This window comes from Myotis nattereri (assembly GCF_964212035.1).
Source record: "Myotis nattereri genome assembly, chromosome: 18".
NCBI classification, from domain to species: domain Eukaryota; kingdom Metazoa; phylum Chordata; class Mammalia; order Chiroptera; family Vespertilionidae; genus Myotis; species Myotis nattereri.
The window spans coordinates 18,128,965-18,155,138 of NC_138093.1; the positions used below are offsets into that span (position 1 = coordinate 18,128,965).

The following is a 26,174-nucleotide window of genomic DNA, read 5'->3' on the forward strand; positions in this document are numbered from 1 at the left end:
ACCCCCCCACAACCCCTCCCCTCTGACAGCTGTCAGACTGTCTCTATATCCATGAGTCTGTCTCTACTTTGTTATTTTGTTCATCAGATTCCACATGTGAGTGAGAGCATATGGTATTTGTCTTTCTCTGATTGGCTTATTTCACTTAGCATAATGCTCTCCAGGTCCATCCATGCTGTTGCAAAAGGTAAGAATTTCTTCTTTTTTTATGGCTGAGTAGTATTCCATTGTGTAAATGTAACCATGGCGGGATTTTTAAGCCAGGCATTCTGGAGCCAAGCTAGAGGTTGCAAACTCACTCGTGCAGATGGAGCAGGCAGGTGACGTGAGGAAGGACAGCCTGATGCGAGACCAGAAAAGACCCTGTGGATGGAGGGCACAGCCACAGGACAGGAGACTTGCTCCCTGGCACAGCCCCTCTCCCAGCAGCTCCTCTGGCTCTGTGCTGTGGTTCCCTCTGCCTCCTGCCGCCCAAGTTTCCAGTGGTTAAAGCCTCCTTTGTCTAACGCTCTGAGAACCCCAGCGAGGGTGCCTGCAGGTTTTCTCGAAGACCCATGGCTGGGCAGCCTCTCCCCGTGTGTCACAGCTCATGGAACAAGAGGCGGGCTGAATCACAGTTGCTCGGCGGTGTGGCACGCACATGTTCCATTGTGCTCTGGAACGCCAGGCTCCAGCCCAGACCACAGAGGGCTGTGGGCAGAGCAGCCTCTGATCTGTCTCATCTCTGGAAACCCTGACTTTCAGGCTGGGTCAGAGCCAACCCAAAAGAAAGTGCCCACTCTAAACCCTGCAAGAGGAGCAGCGGCCCCGGGCAGGGCGACAGGCGCTGCCTGGGGTGCTCGTGCCCCGGAGGGTGGCTGAGGGGGACAGCCCGCCACAGGCACCACGTGTGTGCCTTCCCTCGGAAGAGCAGGGCTGCTGCGGGAGGGGTGCAGGTGCAACTAACCTCGCTGCCAGTGGACAGGATGCGCCGGACTGGCAGGAAGGCTCTGATCACATGAGCAACGAGGAATCCGGTCACTTCTCAGACCGACAGTTCCTCTTGACCTGGTTACTTGCTTGATCTTTTTTTTTTTTTCCTTAGACACAAAGTTAAAAGAAATGAGTGGGCCTCATTCTTCAAGCCCCATCTCAGATTCAACCTCCTCCATGAACTGTTTCCTTCTCTCCCAGCTCCACCCTCAGTCCAAACAGGACTCCTCTCCTTTCCAACCCGCTACTAACGTGCATGTATCGGTTATCGTGCTAGTAACGCAGTTACTGTTCCTGGGGCCTTCTCTGCTTCAGCGCGGTCTGTGTGCTCTGGGCCACCCGAGTGTGAGGACTGGCCAGCGCCCCTTTGTCCCCTAAGGTGGGCAGTGCTGAGCTCAGCACGCAGGAGCTGAGGGGTCCAGGGTAGACCTTGCCGTGGCTCACTCCTGGTCCCTGATGCGCTGCACTGGGCCCACACTGGGCAGGGGGTTGTGAGGCCTTCCGAACACATTTCAAATAGATCAGGTCGGGCTGGTGGAGCCCCCAACATGGCATGTGCTTCAGAAAGGTGTGATGTCTTCTGACTGCTCATAACCTTAACAGTCATCATGTAATCTGAGGGCTGCAAACAAGACCCCGCTGATAGGTGCCTGTGGAAGTGCCTGAAAGACAGGGGTGTCTCTGTGTTCCCTTGGATCCCCGCAGGGGTATAAGGTGCCTGGTGCTCAGGGGGTCGGTGGCAGGAGGACCGAGTAGCTCCTGGCTTTGTGGGGCTTGTTAGCCCGCAGTGTGCCCCTTCCTCCAGCTCCACGTGGGGAGGAGGGATTGACGGTCCACAGGGAGTCAGCCAGGAAAGGCCGCAAGAAATCAAGGCGGCTACTGAAACACTAGGAGCGGCCGTCAATCGTGAATGCTGCCCCTTTGTTAAAGGACCAGTGTACACACTCAGGGACAGAGATGGAAGGAAGGACTTGGGGATCGGCTGTTTATGATAAATGGAGGAAACACGGCTGATGATGAACCCCAATTCAGGCCTCTTTGGGTGCATCCACATTAAAAATCACCCTCTGGGGACCTGGAAAGCCTTGTGGGAGTCAGAGGAGGCGAAACCTCATCGAAAGCAGTTTCATGCTCGAATTGAGTCTCACGGGAGGTTGGGTGGGTGGAGGGACGAGATGAAGCCCAGGATGGGCTCTTTGGGCGAGCTGGGCTCTGCCACTGCCCGCCCCCCCCCCCCATTTGGTGGGGTTGACCTTTTCTCAGGGGCTGGCAGGTGTCTGGCCAGGAACAAAACATTGGCCACTACCCTTTCCCTGAAACTCTTGCTCCCTTTAGGCTTCCAGTGTTTGTGTGCATTTTAGGTCTCTTGGTTTCAAGTGTCAGAAACCCAACTCAAACAGGCTTACATTTTTATAAAAGAAGGAAGTGATATGCGGCGGCCACAGTGCTCAGTGGAGTTGGGGAAGGTCTTTTATCTCAGATTTCCTGGACAATGAGGGGGTTACACTGGATGACCACACTGTGCTGAGAGCCAAGGCAGGGTCCATGCCTGACCCGAGCCACATGGTACGTGCAGACCGAATGAATGAATGAATGAACGAACGAACAGATGACCGTGTGTTAAGACTGACTTCAGTTCTCACTCCCATGTCTGTGAACACAGGCATCTCTCCAGCCAGGAGGTGCAGGAAGATGTGAAAAAGTGGAGAATGTAGAAAACGTGCATCTGTAAATGAGAGAAGAGATTTCTGAGCAGAGAAGCCTGGACACTTAGCGTCAACCCCAAGACCTTCTGCGAAAGGAAGTGGTTCCTGCCGCCTTCTGACCACTTCCGCGTATCCCACCCATCTTGTGCCTCACTCTGGGGAGAGGGAGCTGAAACAGAACCAACAGAAGGTGTGTGTGTGTGTGTGTGTGTGGGGGGGGTGATCATACTCTTTAGAGATCATAGTTACTGGGTCCTTATTCTTTGCTCCAACCCTCTCCAGGCCCTTCCTCCGCCCTTGTTAGCCAGAGCCCAGGGAGCGTGAGTGGAGCCTTTGCAGAAGGACTCTCTCTCACGCACGCACGCACGCACACACGCATGTGCGCGGCAGGGTGCAGGTGGAGTGTAGAGAAGTATTTGCTGTGCGGGGATAAAGAACGTGCAGAGCCATGGGGTGAGTTAATTCAGAGCTGCCAGGGGAAGGAAACCGCAGGCCCTTTGCTCTCTCCCTGGAATCCCTGCCTTGAGGGATGGAGCCCAAGCAGGCCCCGGGGGAGCTCCTCCTTTCTTTACAGAGCGGTCGCCTTCATATGTGAGGTGAGACGTGCAAGGATGAATGCACTGTGGGGTCGGGTGCTCTTGGGCCAGGTGTCTGCAGAGCAGAGGCTGACTCAGACAGGTGTCTGCCCCTGTCCTGGGAGGCATCAGGTGTGCCAGTGCATGTCCAGGTGTTTCAGGGGTGTGTGGGGAGGGGCAGTACGAGCAGACAGGACTGAGTCTTCCTGACTCTTCCACACACCGGCTGTGGTCTTTGGGGACTCCACTTACCTTTGTGGAGCTCAGGTCCCCATCGGTAAGAAAGGGGCATGATAGGGTGACCACAGCATTCTAGCGTTGAGATTCTGGAGCCATGGAAGGTTCTGGGCTGGTGAGAGAGCTGCAGATGGTTTGCAAACCAGGCTCAGGGGCAAGTATCTCATTTGTGAGATAACAAACAGGTGCGGCCTAGCGCTCGTCACTCACTGGGCCGAGGCTGGCTGCCCACTTTCTGCTGGCGCAAGGCTGTGGGTTCAAAACTGGCTCCTTGTGGGACCCGAGGTTGGGAGGCTCTCGAGGCATACAGCTGCACAGCCCTGACCAACATCTGCCAGACTCTCAAAGGAAACAGTGGGTGATGAGAACAACGACTTTGACATTTCAGCCTGTCTTTGGTGCATCTGACTTTCCCACAAACCCACCATGACACACATTTATGCAATGAAGTGTTTGAAACATCAAGAAGGGGTTCATGAAAGAGCCCACAAGATCAGGCATTTCCAGTCTTAAAAGATGGTGTTTGGGGTGTGTCTCACACCCCACCCCACTTCCTCGCCGCCCTGCAGGTGGGCTCCCAGCCCTGTGCTCTTAGGGGTGCTGCTCACAGGGAGACGTGAGCATTCTTGCTTCGTAATCACTCTCATTCTGTGGCCTTTCGGGATTAGAGTTTTGGCTCAAATGCACACAGGGTGTGGGACCTTTTGGAAGGATGTGTGTAGTCTGGAAGGATGAGTTGGGGGATAAGCTATGAAGCATCACTCTTGTTTCTCCAAGTTACACCAGGAGAAAGCAAGAGAGTGAGGATGACAGCGGCAGTGGGGCCAAAATGATCACTTAACTTATTTGAGCGTCAGTCTCCTCATCTATATTTATTGAATCAACAGATATTTATGGAGTGTCTCCAACACCAGTCTAGATTGGGAAGAGCAGCATCTTAGGCAGAGGCCCTCAGGTGGGCAAGTACTTGCCATGTTTGGTGAACAGGAAGGCCAGTGTGGCCACAGTGTGGTGAGAGAGGTAGAGTAGAATGAGATAGGTTGCAGAGTTCGGAAGAGCCCAGATAATGCAGAGGCTTAGAAGTCATGATGAAGAGTTCAGATTCCTTTCTCAAGGCGATGGTGAGCCACAAGAGTGTTGTTTGAAACCCCCTGGCAATGGGCAAGGAGACACCTGAATGGTGGTGTTGCTCTTAGATCAATCAGGGGCAAAGCAGATGTACAGTCCTTAGTTCATCCTAGCTTGATGCCTGTGTCAGTGGACAGAGCTGTTTCATGCCTGAGGCACATAAAAATAAATAAATAAATAAATAAATAGAGAGTGTTGTTTGACACAGCAGACCAACATGGTCAGATTTCTACTTGAATGTGAATGTTGTCAAGCTTCTACAATAAAATAAAGTCAGCAGCAGGCCGGCAGCACCTGCAGAGTGTTGGGGGATGGGGCACATCTCATCACTGACTGAGGTTGCAGAAGAATTTTCCATTCCCCCCAAAGAGTCCAGTTCCTGACCTGGGACCCTCCTGCCTTCATTAATTCAGTCCATGTGTAATGGTTGAGACTGCACCCTTGAACAAGACAGACAGTGTAACACATATAATTTGTCAATGCCCAGTGCTCTCCCTGTCCCTAGGAGCCTGTATATTTCCATTTCTACATTCCCTGGCAAGTGGAATCCTGACTGGGTCCTGACAATGGAGAAGCAATTGCAGGAGATTGGAAGGTGGGAGAGGAGGAGCCATTGTTCAGGGAAGCTGCTGAAAGGCATGTGGGAGATGGCACAGGGGTGGGGCATGTTTCTTGAGCTTTGTCATGTCCTCCTAAGAATCGCCCACTTGAGTGCTGCTGGCAGCTAAAACTATTGGCTGTAGCACGAATTTTTCATTTCAAGGTTTTGCATTTCAGTGACCTCCCTGACCTTTGCTCGTGCAGCCTTCAAGTCCCTGCATTCACCCTTTCCTTCCTCTGCATATTTGGAGTGGCTTCTGCTTTCCTGACCAGCCTCCGAGTGATCCACAGGGGCAGGGCAAGAAGGGGAGTATCTTGGATCTGATCATCCTGTTTTTGGGGGTGGGGCTGAAGGATCATTTTGGCCCCATTGCCACTGTCATCCTCTCTCTCTTGATTTCTCCCCTCAACCTGGTGTAACTTGGAGAAACAAGAGTGATGCTTCATAGCTTATCCCCCAACTCATCCTTCCAGACTGCAAAAGGACATCAAAGTCGCCATTCTCTTGGACACAAGAGATCAAATTGAAACATAAAGTAAGCGGTGGCTACCTACCTACTCAAGTGAGAAAACAAACCTTCTACCCCTTGCAAATTTTCCCGAGCCAATTAGATCTTGTGAGGTGGGAGTAGAGAGGGGCCTCTGCAAAAACAACAGAGAAGCAGCACAGCCTGTGGAGAGCAGTCAGAATTGGCTGTGAAAGAGTCTTGGCTCTGCCTCTCACCTTGTGGAGGGAAAAAGCAAAACGCCTGAAAAGGAATGGGAGTTGGATGGGCCACCGACTTCTCTACAACGGCTCTGGATGCGAGAAGACAAAGAGTCATCTCTGAAAAATCTTGGGGGGGAAATGTCTGATTTAGGAATGTATGTCCCCCTTAACTACCACTCGAATATGAGTGTTATTATAGAAAGGCATGAATCCCGGGAGGTGGGGGATCTCTGGGGTCATCTTGCCCTCCACAGAGAGGAAAAATAGCACAGAAAACAGGGCACCATGTATAATCACAACAAAATTACAAAGTGTCAAGCAATTAATCTAAGAAAGAATGTAGGAAACCATCCTAGAGAAAAATTTTAAAGGTCGTGGAAAATCTAATCAGGGAAAAAACATTGTAAAAATAACCCTCCCCCCAAACTACTGCAATTACAGTTAATCGTGCTCTAGAACATTTTAGGGACATGATACTATTTTGTCCTAATCTTTTCAGGAGAGGTTAAATATACTTAAGTAGCCAAATCAATTTGAAAAAGAAGAGCGAAGGGGGGGAACTTTGCCATAACTAGCTCTTGAGACATTCGCCAAAGCCATGATTATGAAAACTGTGTGACCCTGGTCCTGGGATACAGAAACAAACCAATGAAATGGAAATAAGAGCCCAGAACAAGACTCTATGTAAAAAGTTATGTGATGAATAAACCACTGGAATTGAACCTCCCAACAGAAGTTTTAGGCAAGGAAGTGAGAGAACTAAATTTGTTTTTCAAAACACCTTTCTTGCAGCATTTTGCAGGGAGTCGGGTTTGGGAACAGCTGGTGGCAGAGTGACCAGTTAGGGTGCCATTGCAGTATTTCAGGTGAGAGATTACAAAAATAGCAGCAGGAAGAATGGGAGTGGAGAAGGTGTGATGTGAGAAACAATGGTCCTGGGTGACTAGTTAAATGTATGGAGAGAAGAAGAGAGAGGAGTTGAAGTTGTCACCAGAAAGAGTGACCTCAGGTGATTACAGGTTGTATAGGGAGGGGTGGGGCGGGCAGAGTGTGGCAGGGACACAGGTTTGTCGTCGATTTGGTACAGGGGGAGAGCCACAATGATAGTCACGGAAATGCCAAAGCATGATAGAGCAGCTAATGACATTGAAAAGCAGGGCCCTCCAGTAGAATGGAGAGTAAGAGTTTGTGAGAGGTTTATATGGTTTATAGGAAGAAGGACTATGACCAAAGCTGAGCTGGGAAGTTGTTGGCACATAAATGGTACCTGAGGCCAGAGGAAAGGGTGGGGCCAGTCCAGGTAGAATTGCCATCTTTACCAAAAAAACAAACAAGTAGGACAATCAGTTCAATTTGAATTTCACATATACAATGAATACTTTTTAAAACTTACATTCCTTGTGATATTTAGGACCTACTTAAGCCTACACATCATTTACTGTTGATCTGAAGTTCAAATTAAACGGGGCAGCCTGCATTTCACCTGCCAGCCATAACAGCCCCTGCAAACAGGAATGGCTCCGGGGACCAGGACGGCATTGGCTGTGGGGAGGAGGGGTGCAGGCTGGGCAGCCTGGAGTACGTGTCTCATGGGGAAGGGGGGCAGCTGGTGCCCAGATCTTGCTGATTGCATTTGCAGAGATGGCCTTTAGGGTGTCCAACATCCTAATGTTCAAAAACAGAAGAGAAAATAGATGTTTATTATGAAATATCCCAGTTTTATAAGGGGACAACCACTGAAAAGAAAACACATTGCGAGGCACAAGCAGAGCAGGTCTGTGGTTCCATAAGGCACATGGGCCACTGGTTTGCAGCCTCTGGTGGACTCTCTGGCGAGTGGATGGGGCCAGAGCTGCACTGTCGATTACGGTGCTTTGGAAGGTCAGGTACAAAGGCTTTGTGCAGGGAGAGGATGACAGCAGGGGATGAGTCTTCCATGTAAACAGTAAGATGTGAAAGCCACGCTTCCCACCACAACTCCTCGGCGTGCCCCTCGGTGCCTGGGTGTACCCATGGCCACTGCGCCCGTAGCTGGGCGGCAGCTGAAGCCAGGGGCCTGCACCTGGTGCTACCTGCTCGCAGCGCCCGCCCAGCCTCCCGCCAGCCTCTCTGGCGCTCGCGCAGCCATTGGGCAGTGCAGGCTTTCATCAGAACGTTGTGGGTGGAAACTTCCCGGGGTTTGCGTTGAGCTTCCTGAGGGTTCTCAGCTTCAGATGCAAAGTGAGTGGGTGTCTCTCTGAGAAGCTGAAAGAGAGAACCAAAGTGAGGTGTTTCCCTTGACCATGGAAACTCTATAAAGAAGGCGCCGGCTCCCTCCTCTCGAGCAGTCAGCAGCAGATGTCCCCTCGTGACACCTGGACTCCAGGGACTGAGAAGGAGGTACGCCCTTTGCAGGTTCTGTGGCTGCCATGCAGCAGCCTCTAAACTACCCGTACCCCCAAATCTACTGGGTGGACAGCAGGGCCCCCTCCCCTTGGACTCCTCCAGGGACAGTCCTCCCCTGTCCCTCCTCGGTGCCTCGAAGACCTGGCCAGAGGAGGCCACCGCCACCACCACCACCACCACCAACACCACCACCACCGCCACTGCCACCCCTGCCTCCACTGCCACTGCCACCTCTGAAGAAGAGCAGGGACCACAACACAGGCCTGTGTCTCCTTGTGATGTTTTTCATGATCCTGGTAGCCCTGGTGGTGCTGGGGCTGGGGATGTTTCAGCTGTTCCACCTGCAGAAGGAGCTGGCCGAGCTCAGAGAGGTAAGCCCTGTGCTTGCTGGGGCCCGAGTGCTGGGCTGGGACAGCTCCACGCGGTGGACGGTGTCAGGCTGCCCTGGTCCAGGCGGACCACGGCCTTCCTTGCAGAGTGCTCTTCAGTCCCTTATTCCTGCCTCAGAGGTGGACCGTCTGAGCCATTCTGTGCTACGGACAGAGAACTGGAGGCTCGCATAAGTCAAAGGAATATTTTTTATCATGTAGAGGATCAGGGTCATGAGAGGCTGCAGCGACAGTCTTCCTTTCTGAGATGGCAAGTCAGCCTGGTGAGCCACGTCCTGAGTGACACAAGGAAAAGGAACATTGAGCATCACTTGGAAGTGAATTTGTGCAAATGGCCAAATTTAAAAAAAAAGTTAAAAATGTCAGAAGTATGCCAAATCTTTACAAAGCTCAGGCACAGGGAGACACAGCTGCTCGGCCAAAGTCCGAGGTAGGAGAGGCTGTGAGGTATGTAGATGCCTTCCCAGAACCTGGTATATTGAGCAATTCTGTCTCCTTTGCTTAGGAAACTTTATATTTATTATACAACTTTTCTTTCTCTCTTTGTCAGTCCTCCAGCCAAAGGCATATTGAATCATCTTTGGAGAAGCAAATAGGTAAGTCCTTTTATGCATGCAGATTGAGTTTCCAAAGATGGTCCTCAGAGCTGGGCCCTGTGGGTGGAATGCTGTGAATTGCATCTGTTCTGGGGCACATTCTACTACAATAGGAATCCTGGCTGATTCTGAATCTCTGGTCCTTTTGGTTCTCTGAGCTGCCCTCAACTATGAAGTCAAGTTAATTGTTCAAAATAAGTATATCTGAGTACTGCCCACAATCAAAAATAATTTCCACTTAACTTTGGGAAGAGACACATACCTCTTCAACCCTGGATCTTTGTCGCCTGAGCAGCTGGCTCCAGGTCAGTCTCCTTCCTCAGGCCTCCTGGGTCCCAGGCACAGGGCAGTGGCTGAAACTCCCCAGAGAGGTGGGGGTAGAGAGAAAGAGAGAGAGAGAGAGAGATGTTTCTAAGAAAGGTCTTCTCTTTAAATTCTCTAAGAGATTAATCAAGAGTCAAGCTTTAGTTAAAGCATTTAATAGGATGTGCCGAAGCTTTTAAAAAGTGGGGAATTGATCATCCTCATTAGGATGGTTCTTTTGCAGTCCCTAGAAAGACTGGGGGAAGACGTCAGCCATTATTCAAAGGGTAGTCCAGCTTCAACCACAGAGGTTATTGTGAACTATATTCAATAATAAAGGAAAGGCCTAGCTGGCATGGCTCAATGGTTGAGCATCAACCTATCAACCAGGAGTTCATGGTTCGATTCCTGGTCAGGGCACATGCCAGAGTTGCAGGCTCGATCTCCAGTGTGGGGTGTGCAGGAGGCAGCCAATCAATGATTCTCTCTCATCATTGATGTTTCTGTCTCTCTCTCCCTCTCCCTCCCTTTCTCTGAAATCAATAAAAACATATTTTAAAAAACAATAATAAAGAAAAATTCTTTGTATGAGATCCAGGACAGGAGGAAGGCGAAATGTTGAGCATTGATCTCATCACATTTCCGGACATAGTTTTGGAAACTGTGGGCAGACAGATTTAGGACAGAGAGATTAACCTAGGACTTATGGACCTTTAGACTTGGTAAGAATAGGAAGGGAGCTTAGATTGCATCTGGTCCAGTCATCTCATTTTTCAGAAGAGGGACAAAACACCAGGCAGATGAGGCCACGTGCCCCAAACCACTGGTATGGACCTACAGGGCTTCCCAGTATATGGACTGATACCTCGTGAAATAAGGCAACTCCCATCTCTCTATGATGATTATGAAATGAAAAATATAGATGGGAAGAAAGATGCCTCTGCGAAGACAGTAAGTAAATCTTATTAGAAATTGGGAAGAAAACAGAAGGCAGCACTGGCCAGTCAGTAAGGGGAGCCCATTCCTCAGGCAGTGCCTGCTCAGGTGATCCAAATCGCCCTACTGCCTAATGTAGGAGCCAACCTCAGGAGGCTCTGGTCCCCAGCTCTGGGTCCAAGTCCCTAAGGGTAAGAAAGTCCAGATGGGCACAAGCAGTGTAGAAATATTTGCTAGAAAAAACAAAGCCTCTAGAAGATTTCTAGGCTAAAATAGATTTGAAAAATCAGTGGAATGTGGCTGGTGAAACTGGTACATAATTACTCATCTTTCACCCACTCTCTGAAGTCATCTTAGTGATTAAAAGTCAAGCGAGCAGATGAGTCAGGTCTACCAACCCCAGAACAATCATCTTCTCCAGATCAACCCAGATGGACTCAACATTGGTTAATTATCACATGGAAATCAAATTAGCAACTTTACTAATAAGATAAGAGATGCAAATTAAAACAAGAGATACCCATTTTCATCCATCAAATTAGGAAAGGTTAAAAAACAAACCCAGCTGGGATGAGAGAAAGGGGCTGCTTAAACATGATGGACAGCCAGGGGCCTGTAAATTCTGAAGAGCAGTTTGGAAACATATATCAAAGGATCAAAACTGTTAATTTACCTTGTAATCTTATCACAAAGAATTTATCTTTAGAAAATAATTAGAGCTGTGCCTGAAAAATTATGTACAAGGATGTTTATCACTTCCTTATAAGGCTATTTATAATAAACAATTCGGAAGAAATGTAAATGCCTCTTAATAGGAGATTGGTTGAATGTACCATGGTGTATTGAGATGACAGCATAGTAAACAGCAGCTAAAAACCATATATTAGAAGAACACTTAATGTCATGGAGAGTACGCACTCTATAGTGTGAGGTAAGAACATACGTTAGTTTAATATTGACTATATACATATATGCATATTTTTACATCTTTATGTTCTTAGCAAAGAACTGGAAGAATTTCTATTTTATTTTTTTTATTTTTAAATATATTTTATTGATTTTTCACAGAGAGGAAGGGAGAGAGATAGAGTTAGAAACATCGATGAGAGAGAAACATTGATCAGCTGCCTCTTGCACATCCGCCACCGGGGATGTGCCCGCAACCCAGGTACATGCCCTTGACCGGAATCGAACCCGGGACCTCTCAGTCCGCAGGCTGACGCTCTATCCACTGAGCCAAACCGGTTTTGGCTGAATTTCTATTTTAGCATAGTGACTGATTCCCTCTGGGAGGCACTAAGCTTCTTTATGTATATCTTTTTCATGTTCCATTTTGCCACAGTTAATTCATTATCTCTTTTATTCATTCACAAATGTTCTTGGGGTGCTTCCTATGTGCCAGGCTGGGTGTTGGGTTGGGGGTGACCACTGAGAACAAGAGAGACGAGGGACCTACCCTCATTGAACTTGAAGCAAGCTGGAGGAGCTAAACCAAAGCGGGCAAACAAACCATATCTTTCCAAAGTGTGCTGAGTGTGCCTAAGGCAGATGGTCTGGAAAGTCCCAAGGAGGTCTTGTGATTGTGTGTGTGTGTGTGTGTGTGTGTGTGTGTGTGTGTGTAGTGCAGTGGGAGGGTAGGAGAAAGCATTTCAGCAATGAAAATGGCATGTGCAAAGATCTTGGGGCAGAAAATAGTCATCACCAAAGTATGGGATATATTTCTAGTTTCCTTATTCCAGTATTTATCCAGCAGGTAAATCTTACTGAGTGCTTTCTATGAGAACTATACCATACAAGGCACTCTGAGGGCTATAAAGATATGCACCATTTCCTGTCAGAACATGGCCTAATGCCAGATCAGCTGCACAGACGGCTTGTGGTGCAGGAATGCAGGCAAGAGTCAGCTTTGCCTTTCCTGTTCACTAGCACCTCATTCATGGTGGGTGATCTTGGGTGGCTGCAGAGGTAGCAAGAGCTCAGGGAATGTTCTCAGTTGTTGAGGCCTTCCCATGCACCTTTCTAAGACTCCTTCTCCAATGTCTTAGCTCAATTCATTAGCTAAGTGGTAGCTCTATAGCTCCATCCAGTTCAATATTTGAAGTCAGAGAAGTAGTGTCTATTTTGAGAACTATTCTCTATTTTAACTCCTCAGTGTAATTTAGCAAACATTTCCTGGTCACATGCCCTGTGTTAGAAACTGACCTGAATACTCTGGTGGATTGAACCTGTAATAAGGAGTTTACCATTTATTTGAGAGAGTTAGGCAAGTTACACAGTTTTCACAGAAAAGGGGTAGGTATCCAAGTGGACAAGAGAGGTGAAGACAGGATGATTCTGGGAGGGGAAAATCCTATTTGACTAAAATGGCTTGGGAGGGTGCCCCAAAGAAAGAGGTATTTTCGATGGTATTTATAGGGTTGATAGCAATCTAACATAGAGATCTGTTTGGAAGGGCATTCTGGGTAGAAGGAACAATATCAGCAAAGGCACAGAGGCAGAGAGCTGGGCATGTTCAGGCCACACCAGGAGTCCTAGGGGAACCATACACAATTATACATTCAATGGATCCATTCAAGGTGTTTGAGCCTTATGATAATTAATTTGGGGCAGGTTGTAGAATGCCTTTGGGGAAGACCTAGCAGCCAGGAGGTGAGTTAGCAGTCCTCTTCACCCTCTGGCCTGCTGAGTCTTCGGGACAGTAAAGCCAGAGCAGAAAGAGTCCCGGATTGGAGTCAGGATCCCCCAGTGTTGGTTCCCTCTGACCCTGAGTAGTCGAGTTTTGTTGAACAAGCCACCCAACTTATAAGCTCATTTTGCCATCTACGAGGTGGGACCAGTATCTCTACCTGAAAGGGTTGTGGCACGTTCTAAATGCAGTAACTGGTATGACAGCTCCTAATGAATGAATAAAATTGTTAATGAATGTCATTTTATTGTAACAGTATAACATGCCTACGTCTGTCTTAATTTGGTTTATTTTTTACCTCTCCCTGTCTGTAATACGGGGGCTATGAGTTCCACAGTTTGGATTTGCATTAGTATGTGTTCGACTGTTGCCATTTATGCATTTAAAAAAAAAAATCCCTTTTATTTAAATGCCCTGTTTAGAGTTCCACCAAAAGAATAGTCAATATCTCATTTTTACTTCTATATCTTATCTTTCTACGATACAGGTCACCCCAATCCAAGCTCTGAAAAAGGGGAGCAGAGGAAAGTGGCCCATTTGACAGGTGTGTATCGGGAAGGTGCAAGAGGCAGGAAGTAGAACAGCTGGTTGGTCTCCATCGCTGTGTTCTGGGGGAGCTGATAATTGGAGGAGAGGCCCAGTTCCGGCACGGGTGGACTTTCAGCTGGTGGTTGTGTTGTGGAGTGAAATGATTGACAGCGATGAGGTAGGGGCAGTCCCTGTGGGAAGTTCATACACACCCGAGAAGTATCACAGACTGCGTGCCACTGTCCCTGGGATTGCTTAGGCAGAATGATCCAGTCCGGAGACAGGCTTCTATAGAGCACATACATGTGTATGTGCCAAGCCTTGGGGACATGGAGAGAAACAATCCATGGTTCCGCCTTCAAGAAGTCTAAAATCCAATGGGGAAAGAGGTACACAGGTCAGCACTTCAATACTGGAGAGGTTCTCTGCTTAAGGTGTGTGCATGATGTTGTGGGGACACAGAGGAAAGGGGGTTTCAGCCCAAAGAGGGGGACTGCAGGTGAGGAGTTGGGTCCCTGAGGTCCTTTCCAACTTTAGATCTGTAGAGTTCCTTGGAATTGGCTTTTTCCCTCCTGGAAGGACCCTAGAGCCTAACCTCCTATTTCTGAAGATCATAAAATCTTTGTTCCAGAGAGCCAAGTTCCGCTCACTAACTTCTTACTGCAATTGGTTAAGGGTATATATTATTGTCCATTGTGTGTCTCAGAAGGAATTTAGTGATGGATGAGTCTGACCCCTTGGCCAGCTCTATGGGGGTTATGTCATTTTGGGTAAAAAAAAAACACACACACAACCTTTTGCTCAAGGGAGGGCAGGTCCGCAGTTTTGCCTTGGAAGCTTAGTTTGTTGGGTGCGTGAGCATTCCTGGCTAAAAGCTCCTCTCCGACTTGGTTTTAGGCAAGCCCAACTCAAGATCCATCCCTCTGGAATGGGAAGACACCTATGGAATTGCCCTGGTCTCTGGGGTGAAGTATAAGAAGAGCAGCCTCGTGATCAATGACACTGGGCTGTACTTCGTGTATTCCAAAGTGTACTTCCGGGGTCAGTCCTGCAAGAAACAGCCCCTGAACCACAAGGTCTATATGAGGAACTTGAAGTATCCCCAGGACCTGGTGCTGATGGAGGAGAAGATGATGGACTACTGCACTGCCGGCCAGATGTGGGCCCGCAGCAGCTACCTGGGTGCGGTGTTCAATCTCACCAGCGCTGACCATTTATATGTTAATGTGTCTGAGTACTCGCTGGTGAATTTTGAAGAGTCTAAGACATTTTTTGGCTTATATAAGCTCTAAGAGCACTTTGGGGTTCTCTCCATTATGGCTCCTTGATACAGGCACTGAGAATGTTGTCTTGAAGGAGGGTCTTCTGAAGCCCACTTGAGGTCAAGTGAGAAGACGTAAACCAAGAGGATTCTGAGACCACAGAGTCCAGCAGGTCTACGGTTCCTCATCTCGCCCAAGGGCCATGAGCCAGACAGGATGAGGAAGATAGCTGGTGAACATAACACTCTGGGCTGCATGTCAAAATGCAAGATGGGCCAAAGCAGCTACCGGGGTGTTCTATACTCGGCTTCAGAGGCCACGAGTGTTTGGGCACATTGCAAAGGACACCTTCTAACTCACCTCTTGCGGTGGGTCTACTGTCTACCTCAGGGAGGCTGTCTTTCAGGCGTAAGGGATGGAAAAAGGTGACTAGGGTTGCATGATAAGCTCAAGAGACTGAAAGGCCCGTGTCCCAGTGGCAGCATTTTTACTTCTCAAGCCATAGCCTGAGCTGCCAGGTGATGCAAATAGAAAAGCTAGGGACATCTTTGGGGGATGCAGTCCATTCCCTATACAGCATGCATGTTTCCAGAGCACTTGTAGGTGTGTGTGCGTGTGTGTGTGTGTGTGTGTGTGTGTGTGTGTGTGTGAGATTAGGAAAGCTACCTAAATAGGAAGAACATGTTAGGGAAATATGGGATGCATTTGGTGTCGGTTTCAAATGCTTCTTGGCAACCAACTCTAACAGTCCTCTAATCTTGGATTGTCACCTAGTGATGCTGTTTTCCTATAATATAACCAGTATTTATATATATTTTGTGCATTTTAAATGGAAAGAATACATGTAATAAAACTATATTTTAGAATACAGATAAGAAATATGGATGTACTTTTTAGAAGTCAGAAAGATTTTGCTTTTTTCCTTAGTCTTTCTTCCTTCCATGGCTTCTTAATTCATTATGACTTAAGGCCACTTCAAGGAGAATTTACTGGGGTGAGAAGGACTTTGCCAGGCTCTCGTCCCCTCTCTGTATTTTCTTCCCTCTCTGTCTTCCATGATTCAAAGTTTCCATTACTGGTATTATTGCCGGTGTTAAGCTCACCCAACTTTCCATAGATTTGACGACAACTTGTCTTTTCCTGGGGGCATAGTGGAAAGGGCACAGACTTTGGACTAAAATGACCTGAGTTTGAATCTTCGTTCCTCCACTTATTAGCTATGTATTCACTGTGCAGGCCCCTTGACCTCTCTTAGACAGAAAAGGGCCGATATATACATAAAGTATCTGACACATAGTAGAATGTCAAAAAAAGATATGTACCATTATTTATAAGCTACTCTGTGAGAGACACTTTGTTCTCCAGAAGTCACTGCTCTTGAGAGATCCATCGAAACACCTGGCTTCTTGCATTTTCACTTTGATCACTCACAATTTCCTTTTCCTATTGTCTTCAGCCACTACCATGGCCTTCTCTAGACTGTCATTCCTAAACATTAGCATACCTCTTTTGAAATTTTATTTCAGGCATTTTATTTTCACAAATCATCTCCTATTATTCCAGCTTAATTGCTTCAATGTTTTATCTATCTATATTTATAATAATAAAAGCATAATATGCTAATTAGGCCAGACATCCTTCCAGACAACCTTCTGGACGAAGCCAGGGCTGCAAGGGGAACCCGGGTCCCAGGTGCCAGAGGGAAGCCGGTGCTGGCAGCCAGGGGAAGGAAGGCCTACTCTTGCATGCATTTCGTGCATCAGGCATTTAATATATATATATATATATATATATATATATATATATATCCCCTAATATATAGATATATATACTAGTATATTTACCATATTGAGACCTCTAATTAATGAGCTCTATTATTTCCTTGCATATCCATCAGCTTCTTTATTTTCACTCCTCTCTGTCTGGCTTAGATTCTATCATCTGTCATTACAATCACTATCTTGGAAAGACCCTCAACCCCCAATATTCTGTTTCTTTCACTGTAATTCCTCTTGGAAAAATCCCATTTTCTCTACATTGGCATCCTAGCAACTGGATGTTGCAGGAGAAAAATTACACAAACAGACTGTCTGGTTTCATTTTATTTTTAATCACTCATCTACTGAAGTCAGCTAATCAATTATGTATCATCACTAATTTGTTTTTTTCCTTTGGATGGATTTGAATAGTCAATGGATGCTCATTGTACAAAATTTTAAAGGCTATGCAAAAATAGGAGGAAAGAAGTCCCCTTCTCACCCTGTCCTGTGGCCCCATTTCTGCCCACAAAGAGAGTCATTGCCTCTTGGTGTAGCTTTCCAGGGAGGGTCTGTACATAATGCTCCCATCACTTTACACTCCGAGCTAGATAATTCTTTGTTGTGAGGCTGTCCTGATTGTACATTGTAGGATGCTGAGCAGCATTCCTGCCCTCCTCCCCTACTCCCCTGTGCAGATAACCAAAACTATCTCCAGATATTGCCAAATGTCACTAGGGCTGAGGCGAGGAGACAAAATCACTCCCGGCAAAGAACTGTTACTTTACATCAGTGGTCACAGGTCTCAAATGGGTATTCAACATGGCCCAGCACTTTTTCCTCAGTTCCATGGTAAGCATGCTTTTCCGTTGTTTGAGACAATTAAATCCCATCTTTCCCTCCTGCAAACCAACCCTATCCCTCCCCCCGCCACCCACTGTGGAACCCCACTCCCACCTCCAGAACCCCAAACCCACTGCCTCCGAATGGCCTCCTTTTCCTCCTGATACCGTAGGAGAAGAGGACCATCTCTCCATTTGTGCACGACTCATTCCCTCTCCTCTACGTGGCCCATTTAACTCTCCTGGGTCCTCAAACTAGCCCTGTCTATGAAGTCATGTCCGGCAGGTACATCTGTTCAAGTAGCCCTTTTCACCGAAAGACAAACCAAACCTTTCTTTACCATCTTTCTTCCTCTGGTAATGGGTGCATTTCTTGGTCTCCTGGTAGAGACAAACATCTCGGAAGATTGTCCCCACACACAGGAGCCCCATTTCCTTAGCCAAGTTTATGGCTATATTTATTTGACCACTTAAAAAATCTGTGCTAGGCTAAATGTCCCAAATGCAAGACCTTTTGTTGGCCTAGTTTACCCCCGTATCCACATCACCCGACCCCCTGCCTGGCACATACTAGGTGTTCAATAAATGTTTGATGATGTTTAATTGTAAGACAAGTATCTTTCAGTTTCGGCTACATGGGTATGCTTTGAGAGTAATTAAAGTAGTGTTGCCTCATGAATGTGTGTGAATGTTTCTCCAGCTTTGAATAGGTTTTCTGATGGGAGCCTGAGGCTGCAGATGGAAAAAAAAAACACCATGCATCCCAACCCATAGCATTGGAAACCAAGTTACATCTCGTTGGTGCTTGGCAATACCAGGAGTTAATCAGGAGAATGGTGATGAGAACTGCCAGGTAACCAGAGCTGAAAGTGTCAATTAGAAGATGCTCAGTAAATATTTGTTGAATAAACTAATGAACAAACCCAAAGGTTCAGGTTGGGGTATGTCACCTGCTTTCTTTAAAACTCTTCTGTTGATTCAGCTGCTTTATGAGGTCAGGTTCCTGGCCAGGTACCTCATGGGGAAAGCCAGAGAGGCATTCGCCTTGCTGGGCTGCTGGGCTGTGTTCTCACAATGAAGTCCTCTTCATCCTTTTCCTTTTCTTTTGGTGCCAATGATAAAAAGTTTGCTGGACTTTTTTTTTTTTTAAATCTATGGGCCCTTCTAGATAATGGTATCAGAGCAAAGAGGAAGTGGTCCCACACTCTGAGATGAGCTGGTGTGATGTGCCATCAGCTCGTCATACTGGTATTGCCACTTTCAGACCTCTAAGTCTGAGCCCTGCTCACATGCCTTTGACGTGCTCTGGAGACAGGTGTGTAGCTCACCATGCTTTAAGTTCTGGTTCTACGGAAGAGAGGTTAACAGTTTCTTTAGGATCTTGACTTACTTTTCTTTACCTTGGTAGAAATATACAGGATGTCGAAATCCCAAAACTTTTGAATATGCTCATTAAAAATGGAATCGGCCATTGGTTCTTTATGAAATGCTAACCCCAAAGAACAGCTAAAAAAAAAAAAAAGGTTACTTCTAGTTCAGTAGTTTGAGGTTTTCTTTCTTTTCAGACAACCAAAGACATATAAAACCATGTTTTTTTTTAAGCCCCCCCAGAGTGGTGACTTTCTGTTCTCTGAAGTAGGTTTTGACTTACCACAGCTTACCAGGAAAAGAGCTCTTCTGGGGACGTCGCTGCAAGAGTGACTGATCTGAAGCAGCAGCTCATTGAGAGAGGGGATTGGAGAGAGAAGCCTGGCTCCTCCACGCCGGACTCTTGTCCAATCACTAGGCTGTACGCCTGGAACTAATAGAAAATAATGTTGAACATCAACTATAATTGAAAAACAAAACAAAACATTTTACTTCTAAAAAGAAAAGATTTCCTTAGGGAGTTAAGTCTGGTCCTTAGCTAAGAAAGCATGTCACCGTATGTCAAACTGCATTCTTCCAAAGGAGTTTGGTTCAGTTCTGAAGTGATGGAGATCAGTTTTCCCTTTCTGTGTTTCGTTGTTTCTTCTTTCCCAGGGTTTTGGATCACGCACAGGCAGAACGAGGCATTCCTAGGAAAGCAGAATCAAAACCCCATCCTTAGGCCTTCAGGCTCATTTCTGAGTCGGAAATGAACCTGATTCAGAAATAATGTAACTATTGATGGTAGCCAGGGACCTTTGGGACTCATTAAGAAACCAGCTGGCTGTGGGAATATAGACAGCGAGGTGGGCATTCTGCTCCTTAAAGTTCCCCCAGAAGGTCGGGAAGCATCACCTCAGTGAGGTCAAAGCTTCCCCTTTACGGGGAGACACTTCTCCATCATTCTAGCCGGTACATTTTTCAGAGAGAAGTAGAATTCAGATGTCCCTCCTCTCCCGCCCGGAGGCTCCGTCTGCTCAACAGGGCCACCTTTTCTTCTATTTCTTAACAGAATGACATGGGCCTCCACCTCACATTCTGTGGGAAGTCCAGAGTTCTCTGCACTCTTCTGGGAAAGTCAGGGAAGAGCCTCACCCTTTGGGAAGCCCACAGTCTAGTGTCTGCTGTCACGGGGACCTGGCAGTGACTGCATCCAGGCTCCTGTCGCTCCCATTGTAGAGCAGCTCATTTCCCTCAGGGCGCCTCCCACAGGATGCTGGGTGCAGGCACTTCTACTGAAGGCTTGAAGGTAATGGAGAACGGTTACCTTAGACACATGCCGTGTAATTACACCTAAGGCTGAGTATTAGACATCACTATCATCCTCCAAATTTGCCACAATTATCTACTTGAATGTGTCACAATTATCTACTTAAATCCTACTACTACTTAAAAGGGTGCAAAAGCCCATTCATTCATTCAACAAGTGTTTGACACGTTCCAGAAACTGCCCTATGTATTGTGGATGCATTGAAATGTAAAGCCCCCTGTAGAGTTATATTTTAATGGAGAGATGGTGAACATACAATAAAGAAAGAGCAAAAAATATCTAGTGCCCTGACTGGTTTGGCTCAGTGGATAGAGCGTCGGCCTGGGGACTGAAGGGTCCCGGGTTTGATTCCAGTCAAGGGCATGTGCCTTGGTTGCGGACACATCCCCGGGAGGGGTGTGTGTGTGTGTGTGTGTGTGTGTGCAAGAGGCTGCTGATCAATGCTTCTCTCTCATCGATGTTTCTGACTCTCTGTCCCTCTCCCTTCCTCTCTGTGGAAAATCAATAAAATATATTTTTAAAAAATCTAGTAAGATATATGGTAGGAAGTGCTATGAAAAACAGTTACTAGTAAACCAGGTAAGGCTATAGCGAGTTATGGAGGAGGGGTGTTTTTTTTTAAAAAGCAGAACTGGGAGACTTAAAAAAATATATGCATTTACTGAATTCTTTAGAGAAAGAGAGAGAGAGAGAGAGAAAGAGAGAGAGGAGAAATATTGATCAATTGAACCTGAAACCTGGGCATGTGCCATCATCAGGAATTGAACTGGTGATGTTTTGGTGCATGATGTGATGGCCAGGGTGATGGGGTGATTGTTTGACAAGTGGTGAGGAAACACCACTTCGAGCACAGCAAGTAGAAAAATTAGAAGCGTATAGTCAGGTAAATCTCATTCTGAGATATTAAAAATAATAAAAAGATCATATTACATTTTTGTAGTCTTTAATACATTTTCTCACATGCATCTTTTATTATTTATTTTTTTAAATATATGAAGTAATATGTATAAAAGATGTTGGCATGGGCCAGATTCTCTAGAAATGTTCGCTGGATAATTGAATATACTCTGTGCTCGTTATGTTCACAGCCTGGCATGATGCCATTTTGAGGCCTGTTGCTTTTTTTTAATTCTTAAGTATAATTAAATAGGGTGATGTTTAAACATTACATAGACTAAAACCCTCCACTTAACCCAGGGTTGTCTCAGGACAACCTCGTTTTACGTGAATGTGAGCTGCTGAGGGAATTCCCCCTCTCCAGCTGCTCATCACAGAAGGGATGGAGCTTGGTTCTTATGTTGTAGCCCTGACTTTCTGCGGGTGAACCACTTCAAAGACAATGTGAGTTAGTAAGAGATACGCTTGATAATATTGAACTCTGAACGTGTCCACACATTTAAGACACCATATACAAGACAAGAATCTTTGCAAAGGAGACTGGAGAGGACTGGGTGGGCATCCATGGGTGTCTCAAATATATCTCTGGGCAAAGATCTCTTAGTTTCACTCCACCCTAACATCATTTGCAGTCTGTGAAATGGAACTTGGTACACATTTTCTGGAAGAGAAGGTTCTAGAAGTTGTTCCTGATGGAAAGAGAAGGTAGGTGAAAGATTCAGAAAGCTACCAAGGTCTCTGGCCTTAAGTAAGTGTCCTGAGATTCTAGACCAGGGGTGGGCAAACTTTTTGACTCGAGGGCCACAATGGGTTCTTAAACTGGACCGGAGGGCCGGAACAAAAGCATGGATGGAGTGTTTGTGTGAACTAATATAAATTCAAAGTAAACATCATTACATAAAAGGGTACGGTCTTTTTTTTCAATAGTTTTATTCATTTCAAACGGGCCGGATCCGGCCCGCGGGCCGTAGTTTGCCCACAGCTGTTCTAGACCTTCATAACAGAGATAAAAAACTGTAGATTAACGAAACTGGGGATTCTGGTAACGAGATGCATTTTTATCTCCCCACCCCACTGAGAAGAGAAAAACGGCCTTGACTCAGATGGTGAGAAACAGGCTCAAAGGTGTTAAACAGAACTCTAAAGTTTGAGCTGCAAGAGAAGACATCTCAAACCTCAGCATCCTCTTTGCATCATTTGGTGGGTTGTGTTCTGGCTTCTAAGAAATTCCGAAGGCTTCTGCAGGGGTCTGGAGGGTGGCGAAGAGAAGAACACCTCGTGGGGGAATTAGATGGTTTATACTTCCTGTAGCACTTCTGGGTTTGCTGATGGCGTTGACTAGAATGGCTAACTGGCTTTTCCTAACTTTCCAGGGGAACATGAAACAACTACTTTGTTCTGGGAAGGCAGTGGGAGGGCAATCAGTGCGGGGAGATGGCCGGATGGCTGGGTTCACTTTTGAAAGGAAGGTGAATATGGGGTATGTTGTTTCTGCCCTACAGCTAAGCCTATATTGTTATATCTTATGGCTCACAAGAGAGATAAGGATATAAACTTTTCATTTAAAAATAGCAGGACACTTATCACAGGACTTATTCTTGCTCTAAGTCAAGCCATGAAGCAGATAAACAATAACAATAGCTGTAACTTATTGACTCCCCTTTTTGTAACAATTATGCAAAACACCCTTCATTTATGTTTACTAATTCTCACAATTCCATAAATCAGGTGTTACTAACTCCATTTGGTAAGTAAAAACAAAAACAAAAACAAAAACACTGATTTAGGTTCTGAGAGGTTAAGCAACTTTCCTAAGGTCACAGGGTAACAGAGTTACGACAACAAACATTGAGTATCTACACAGTGGTTCCCAACCTTCTGGCCCTTTAAATACAGTTCCTCAGGTTGTGACCCAACCATAACATTATTTTCGTTGCTACTTCCTAACTGTCATGTTGCTACTGTTATGAATCGTCATGTAAATATCTGATATGCAGGATGGTCTTAGGCGACCCCTGTGAAAGGGTCGTTCCACCGCCAAAGAGGTCGTGACCCAAGAGTTGAGAACCGCTGGTTTAGGGGCTAGTTTGGTGAATAAAACAGATACATTCCTTGCTCCCTTTAAATTTATATCCTAGTTGGGGACGAGGGTGATAGAGGTGGTGGAGAAAATAAACAAACAAGCGAATAAATAAGTACATAAATGATCAGATAATGATAAACACTCAGTATAGATCATGAAAGTGGGGCGCTAAGATAAAGACTAGAGAACTCATTCGAGGGAAGGCCTTGTCATTTAAAATGACAAAAGCCAGGGATGCAAATATTAAAGAGTATTGCGGCGAAGGCAACCACTTTCTCTGGGCCGGCTTGTGGTATTTAGGATCAAACAATGCACTACTGTGCGGAGCAAACGGAGGCAAGCTAGCCGTTAGGAGAAATTGAGTCTATTGGGAAATGCAGGAGGGGTGGAGGCCGCTGCATTTACGGGCAGCGAGTGCAAAGATGGGCAGTCCCGCCAGATTCAAACTGCAAGCTGATTGGCTTGTGGATGGGGGCTAATTCCTGGCGGATGTTCATTGGTCAGGAGATAAGTGTCCATCTTCCTCAATTACGCGAAATATGTCTCAGCTGTGAAGTCACGTTCTTACGGGGCGCATGCGTGAGACTCCGCAGTTGCGTCTTCATCGTCGTCATGGTCGTCGTCGTGTCCATCTTCCACGCGACCACATGCCCCAGGTCCCCACGTCATGTCGTCTAGCTCAATGTGGTTTCCTCCTAAGGCGGGTGAGATGCGGTAGGAACTCGGCTTTCGTTCCTGTCAGCGAGCTTGCGGTGCAGCCGGCCTCCTCACGCCGTGTTGCTGAATGCCGCAGCATGTGCCGAGCACAGGCAGCGAGCACGTACTGGATGTCCCCCTCACGCCTCCAACTTCCCCCTCGGGGTGGCTCCCTCCTCCCTCCGCGTTGGAAACCACCGGGCAGGAGCGCCGGGCCTGAAGCAGGAACAGGAGGCAGCGCCGCGTGGGACGGACCGTGCGAGGCCGCGGCCGGCCCACAGACGCCGGACCGGGTAGGGCTCTGCAGCCGGCGGCGAGGGGCCGCGCTTTTCCTGTTCGCAGGAAGGGAGGCCCCAGGGAAGCGCGGTAGAAAGGGCCTCGGAGGGAAGCGGGAACATTTGGTGCGAGTTTGCTAGTGGAATGAATGTAAGGTCCCCACTGGGGTGTTGGGTGCCTGGGAAAGAGGGAATCACGGATTTAGGCCCGTTTTCTACTGTTCCCTTCACCGTACCGACTGCGATTCTTCCCTAGACTTTCCTCTGAGTGGAATGTGTTGTTCCATTCAGATCCATGTGCACTTTTATCCCGGGGCTCAGACACCGTGTGTTCAGTTACGCGGTGGAGCAGGAGACCGTGTGGGCGTCTCTGACTCCGGGCACCCAGCCCTGCCTCGCTCTCTCGGATGGCGTGCGCCGACACCAGCACCGCAGCCTCAGTCATTTCTCTGCGAAGGGACCTTTGTTCTGTTCCCAACGTTTTGCTGTTTTCCAAAAAAATAAAAATAAAAAAAAAAAATGCTGTAATGACTGTCTATAGTGGTTCTCAACCTTCTGGCCCTTTAAATACCGTTCCTCATGTGGTGACCCAACCATAAAATTATTTTCGTTGCTACTTCATCACTGTCATGTTGCTACTGTGATGAATCGTCATGTAAAATATCTGATAGGCAGGATGGTCTTAGGCGACCCCTGTGAAAGGGTCGTTGGACCGCCAAAGGGGTCGCGACCCACAGGTTGAGAACCGCTGGCTCTATGTCCGTGTCTGTGCATTTCTGCTACTCCTTCCCTAGGATGGAAGCGTAGAATCGCAGAGGAGAGGCATTCGCTGTATGTTACAACTTTCAGGGCGTCCTGTCGAATTGTTCTCTCCAAAGTTGTGCAGTTGACACGCCCACACACGCCAGAGAGAATGCCTTATCTCTACCCTTGGACGCCCTGTTTATATTATCACTTGTAAGAATTCTCGCAATACCAGCAGGCAGAAAGTGGCTTCTTGGGTTTTGCATTTAAAAAACATTTTTTTTTGAAGTTGAAACTCATTTTAGTTTTATGCATTGTCATTTGTATTTCTTCTTCAGTGATTCACTTAATATAATTATCTTATAAAAAACAAGCTCTTAATCTTTTTAGTACTAGCTTACAGCAGCTCTTTATAGGGTATGAATGTAATTCTTTGTTACTCGTGTTAAAAACATTTCTCCCCATTGTGTCATCTGTCTATTAACTTTTTCCATCTGGAAATGTTGACTTTTTTTTAAGCAAATCTATTGTTTCTTTTATAACTTCTTGTCACACTTCGACTTGCCTCACCCTGTTATTATAATTACATCCTTCCCTATTTTCTTCCAATATAAAATTTTCATTGTGCTTCAGCTCCATAATGTATATAAAAATCTTTTATGTGGTACGAGGTAGGTAGTAAACTTAATTTTTTCAAAAACAGGTGGCCAGTTGCACCAGCAGCACTGTCTTTGAAGCTCTTGTTTATTTGAAAGGACAGCACTTAGACTAAGCTTGCCTTAAGGCTTGGGTTTCATTCTGAACTTTCTCATCTGTTCCTTTGTTCTCTTTCTCTACCCATTGGACTAGTGGCTCTATTTTTTTTTTAAAATACATTTTATTGATTTTTTACAGAGAGGAAGGGAGAGAGAGATAGTTAGAAACATCGATGAGAGAGAAACATCGATCAGCTGCCTCCTGCACATCTCCTACTGGGGATGTGCCCGCAACCCAGGTACATGCCCTTGACCGGAATCGAACCTGGGACCCTTCAGTTCGCAGGCCGACGCTCTATCCACTGAGCCAAACCGGTTCCGGCAAGTGGCTCTATTTTAATAGCCATATCTTTAATAACTTTTTTTCTTCAAAATGTAGTTAATTTTTGTATATTTACTCTTCTTATAGATTTTATAATCAACTTATCTAATACCT

At 46.6% G+C, this 26,174-nt stretch overlaps 1 protein-coding gene across 1 annotated transcript; it reads left to right on the forward strand.

The window, feature by feature from the left end:
- Positions 1 to 8,335: 8,335 nt before the first annotated feature.
- FASLG (Fas ligand) lies at positions 8,336 to 15,881 on the forward strand (the record flags this gene model as incomplete). The annotated part of the gene is made up of 4 exons (XM_081112512.1): positions 8,336 to 8,683; positions 9,252 to 9,297; positions 13,710 to 13,766; positions 14,648 to 15,881. 4 exons carry the CDS (start codon positions 8,336 to 8,338, stop codon positions 15,040 to 15,042), a joined length of 846 nt encoding a protein of 281 aa, XP_080968638.1. The 3' UTR covers positions 15,043 to 15,881.
- Positions 15,882 to 26,174: the final 10,293 nt, after the last annotated feature.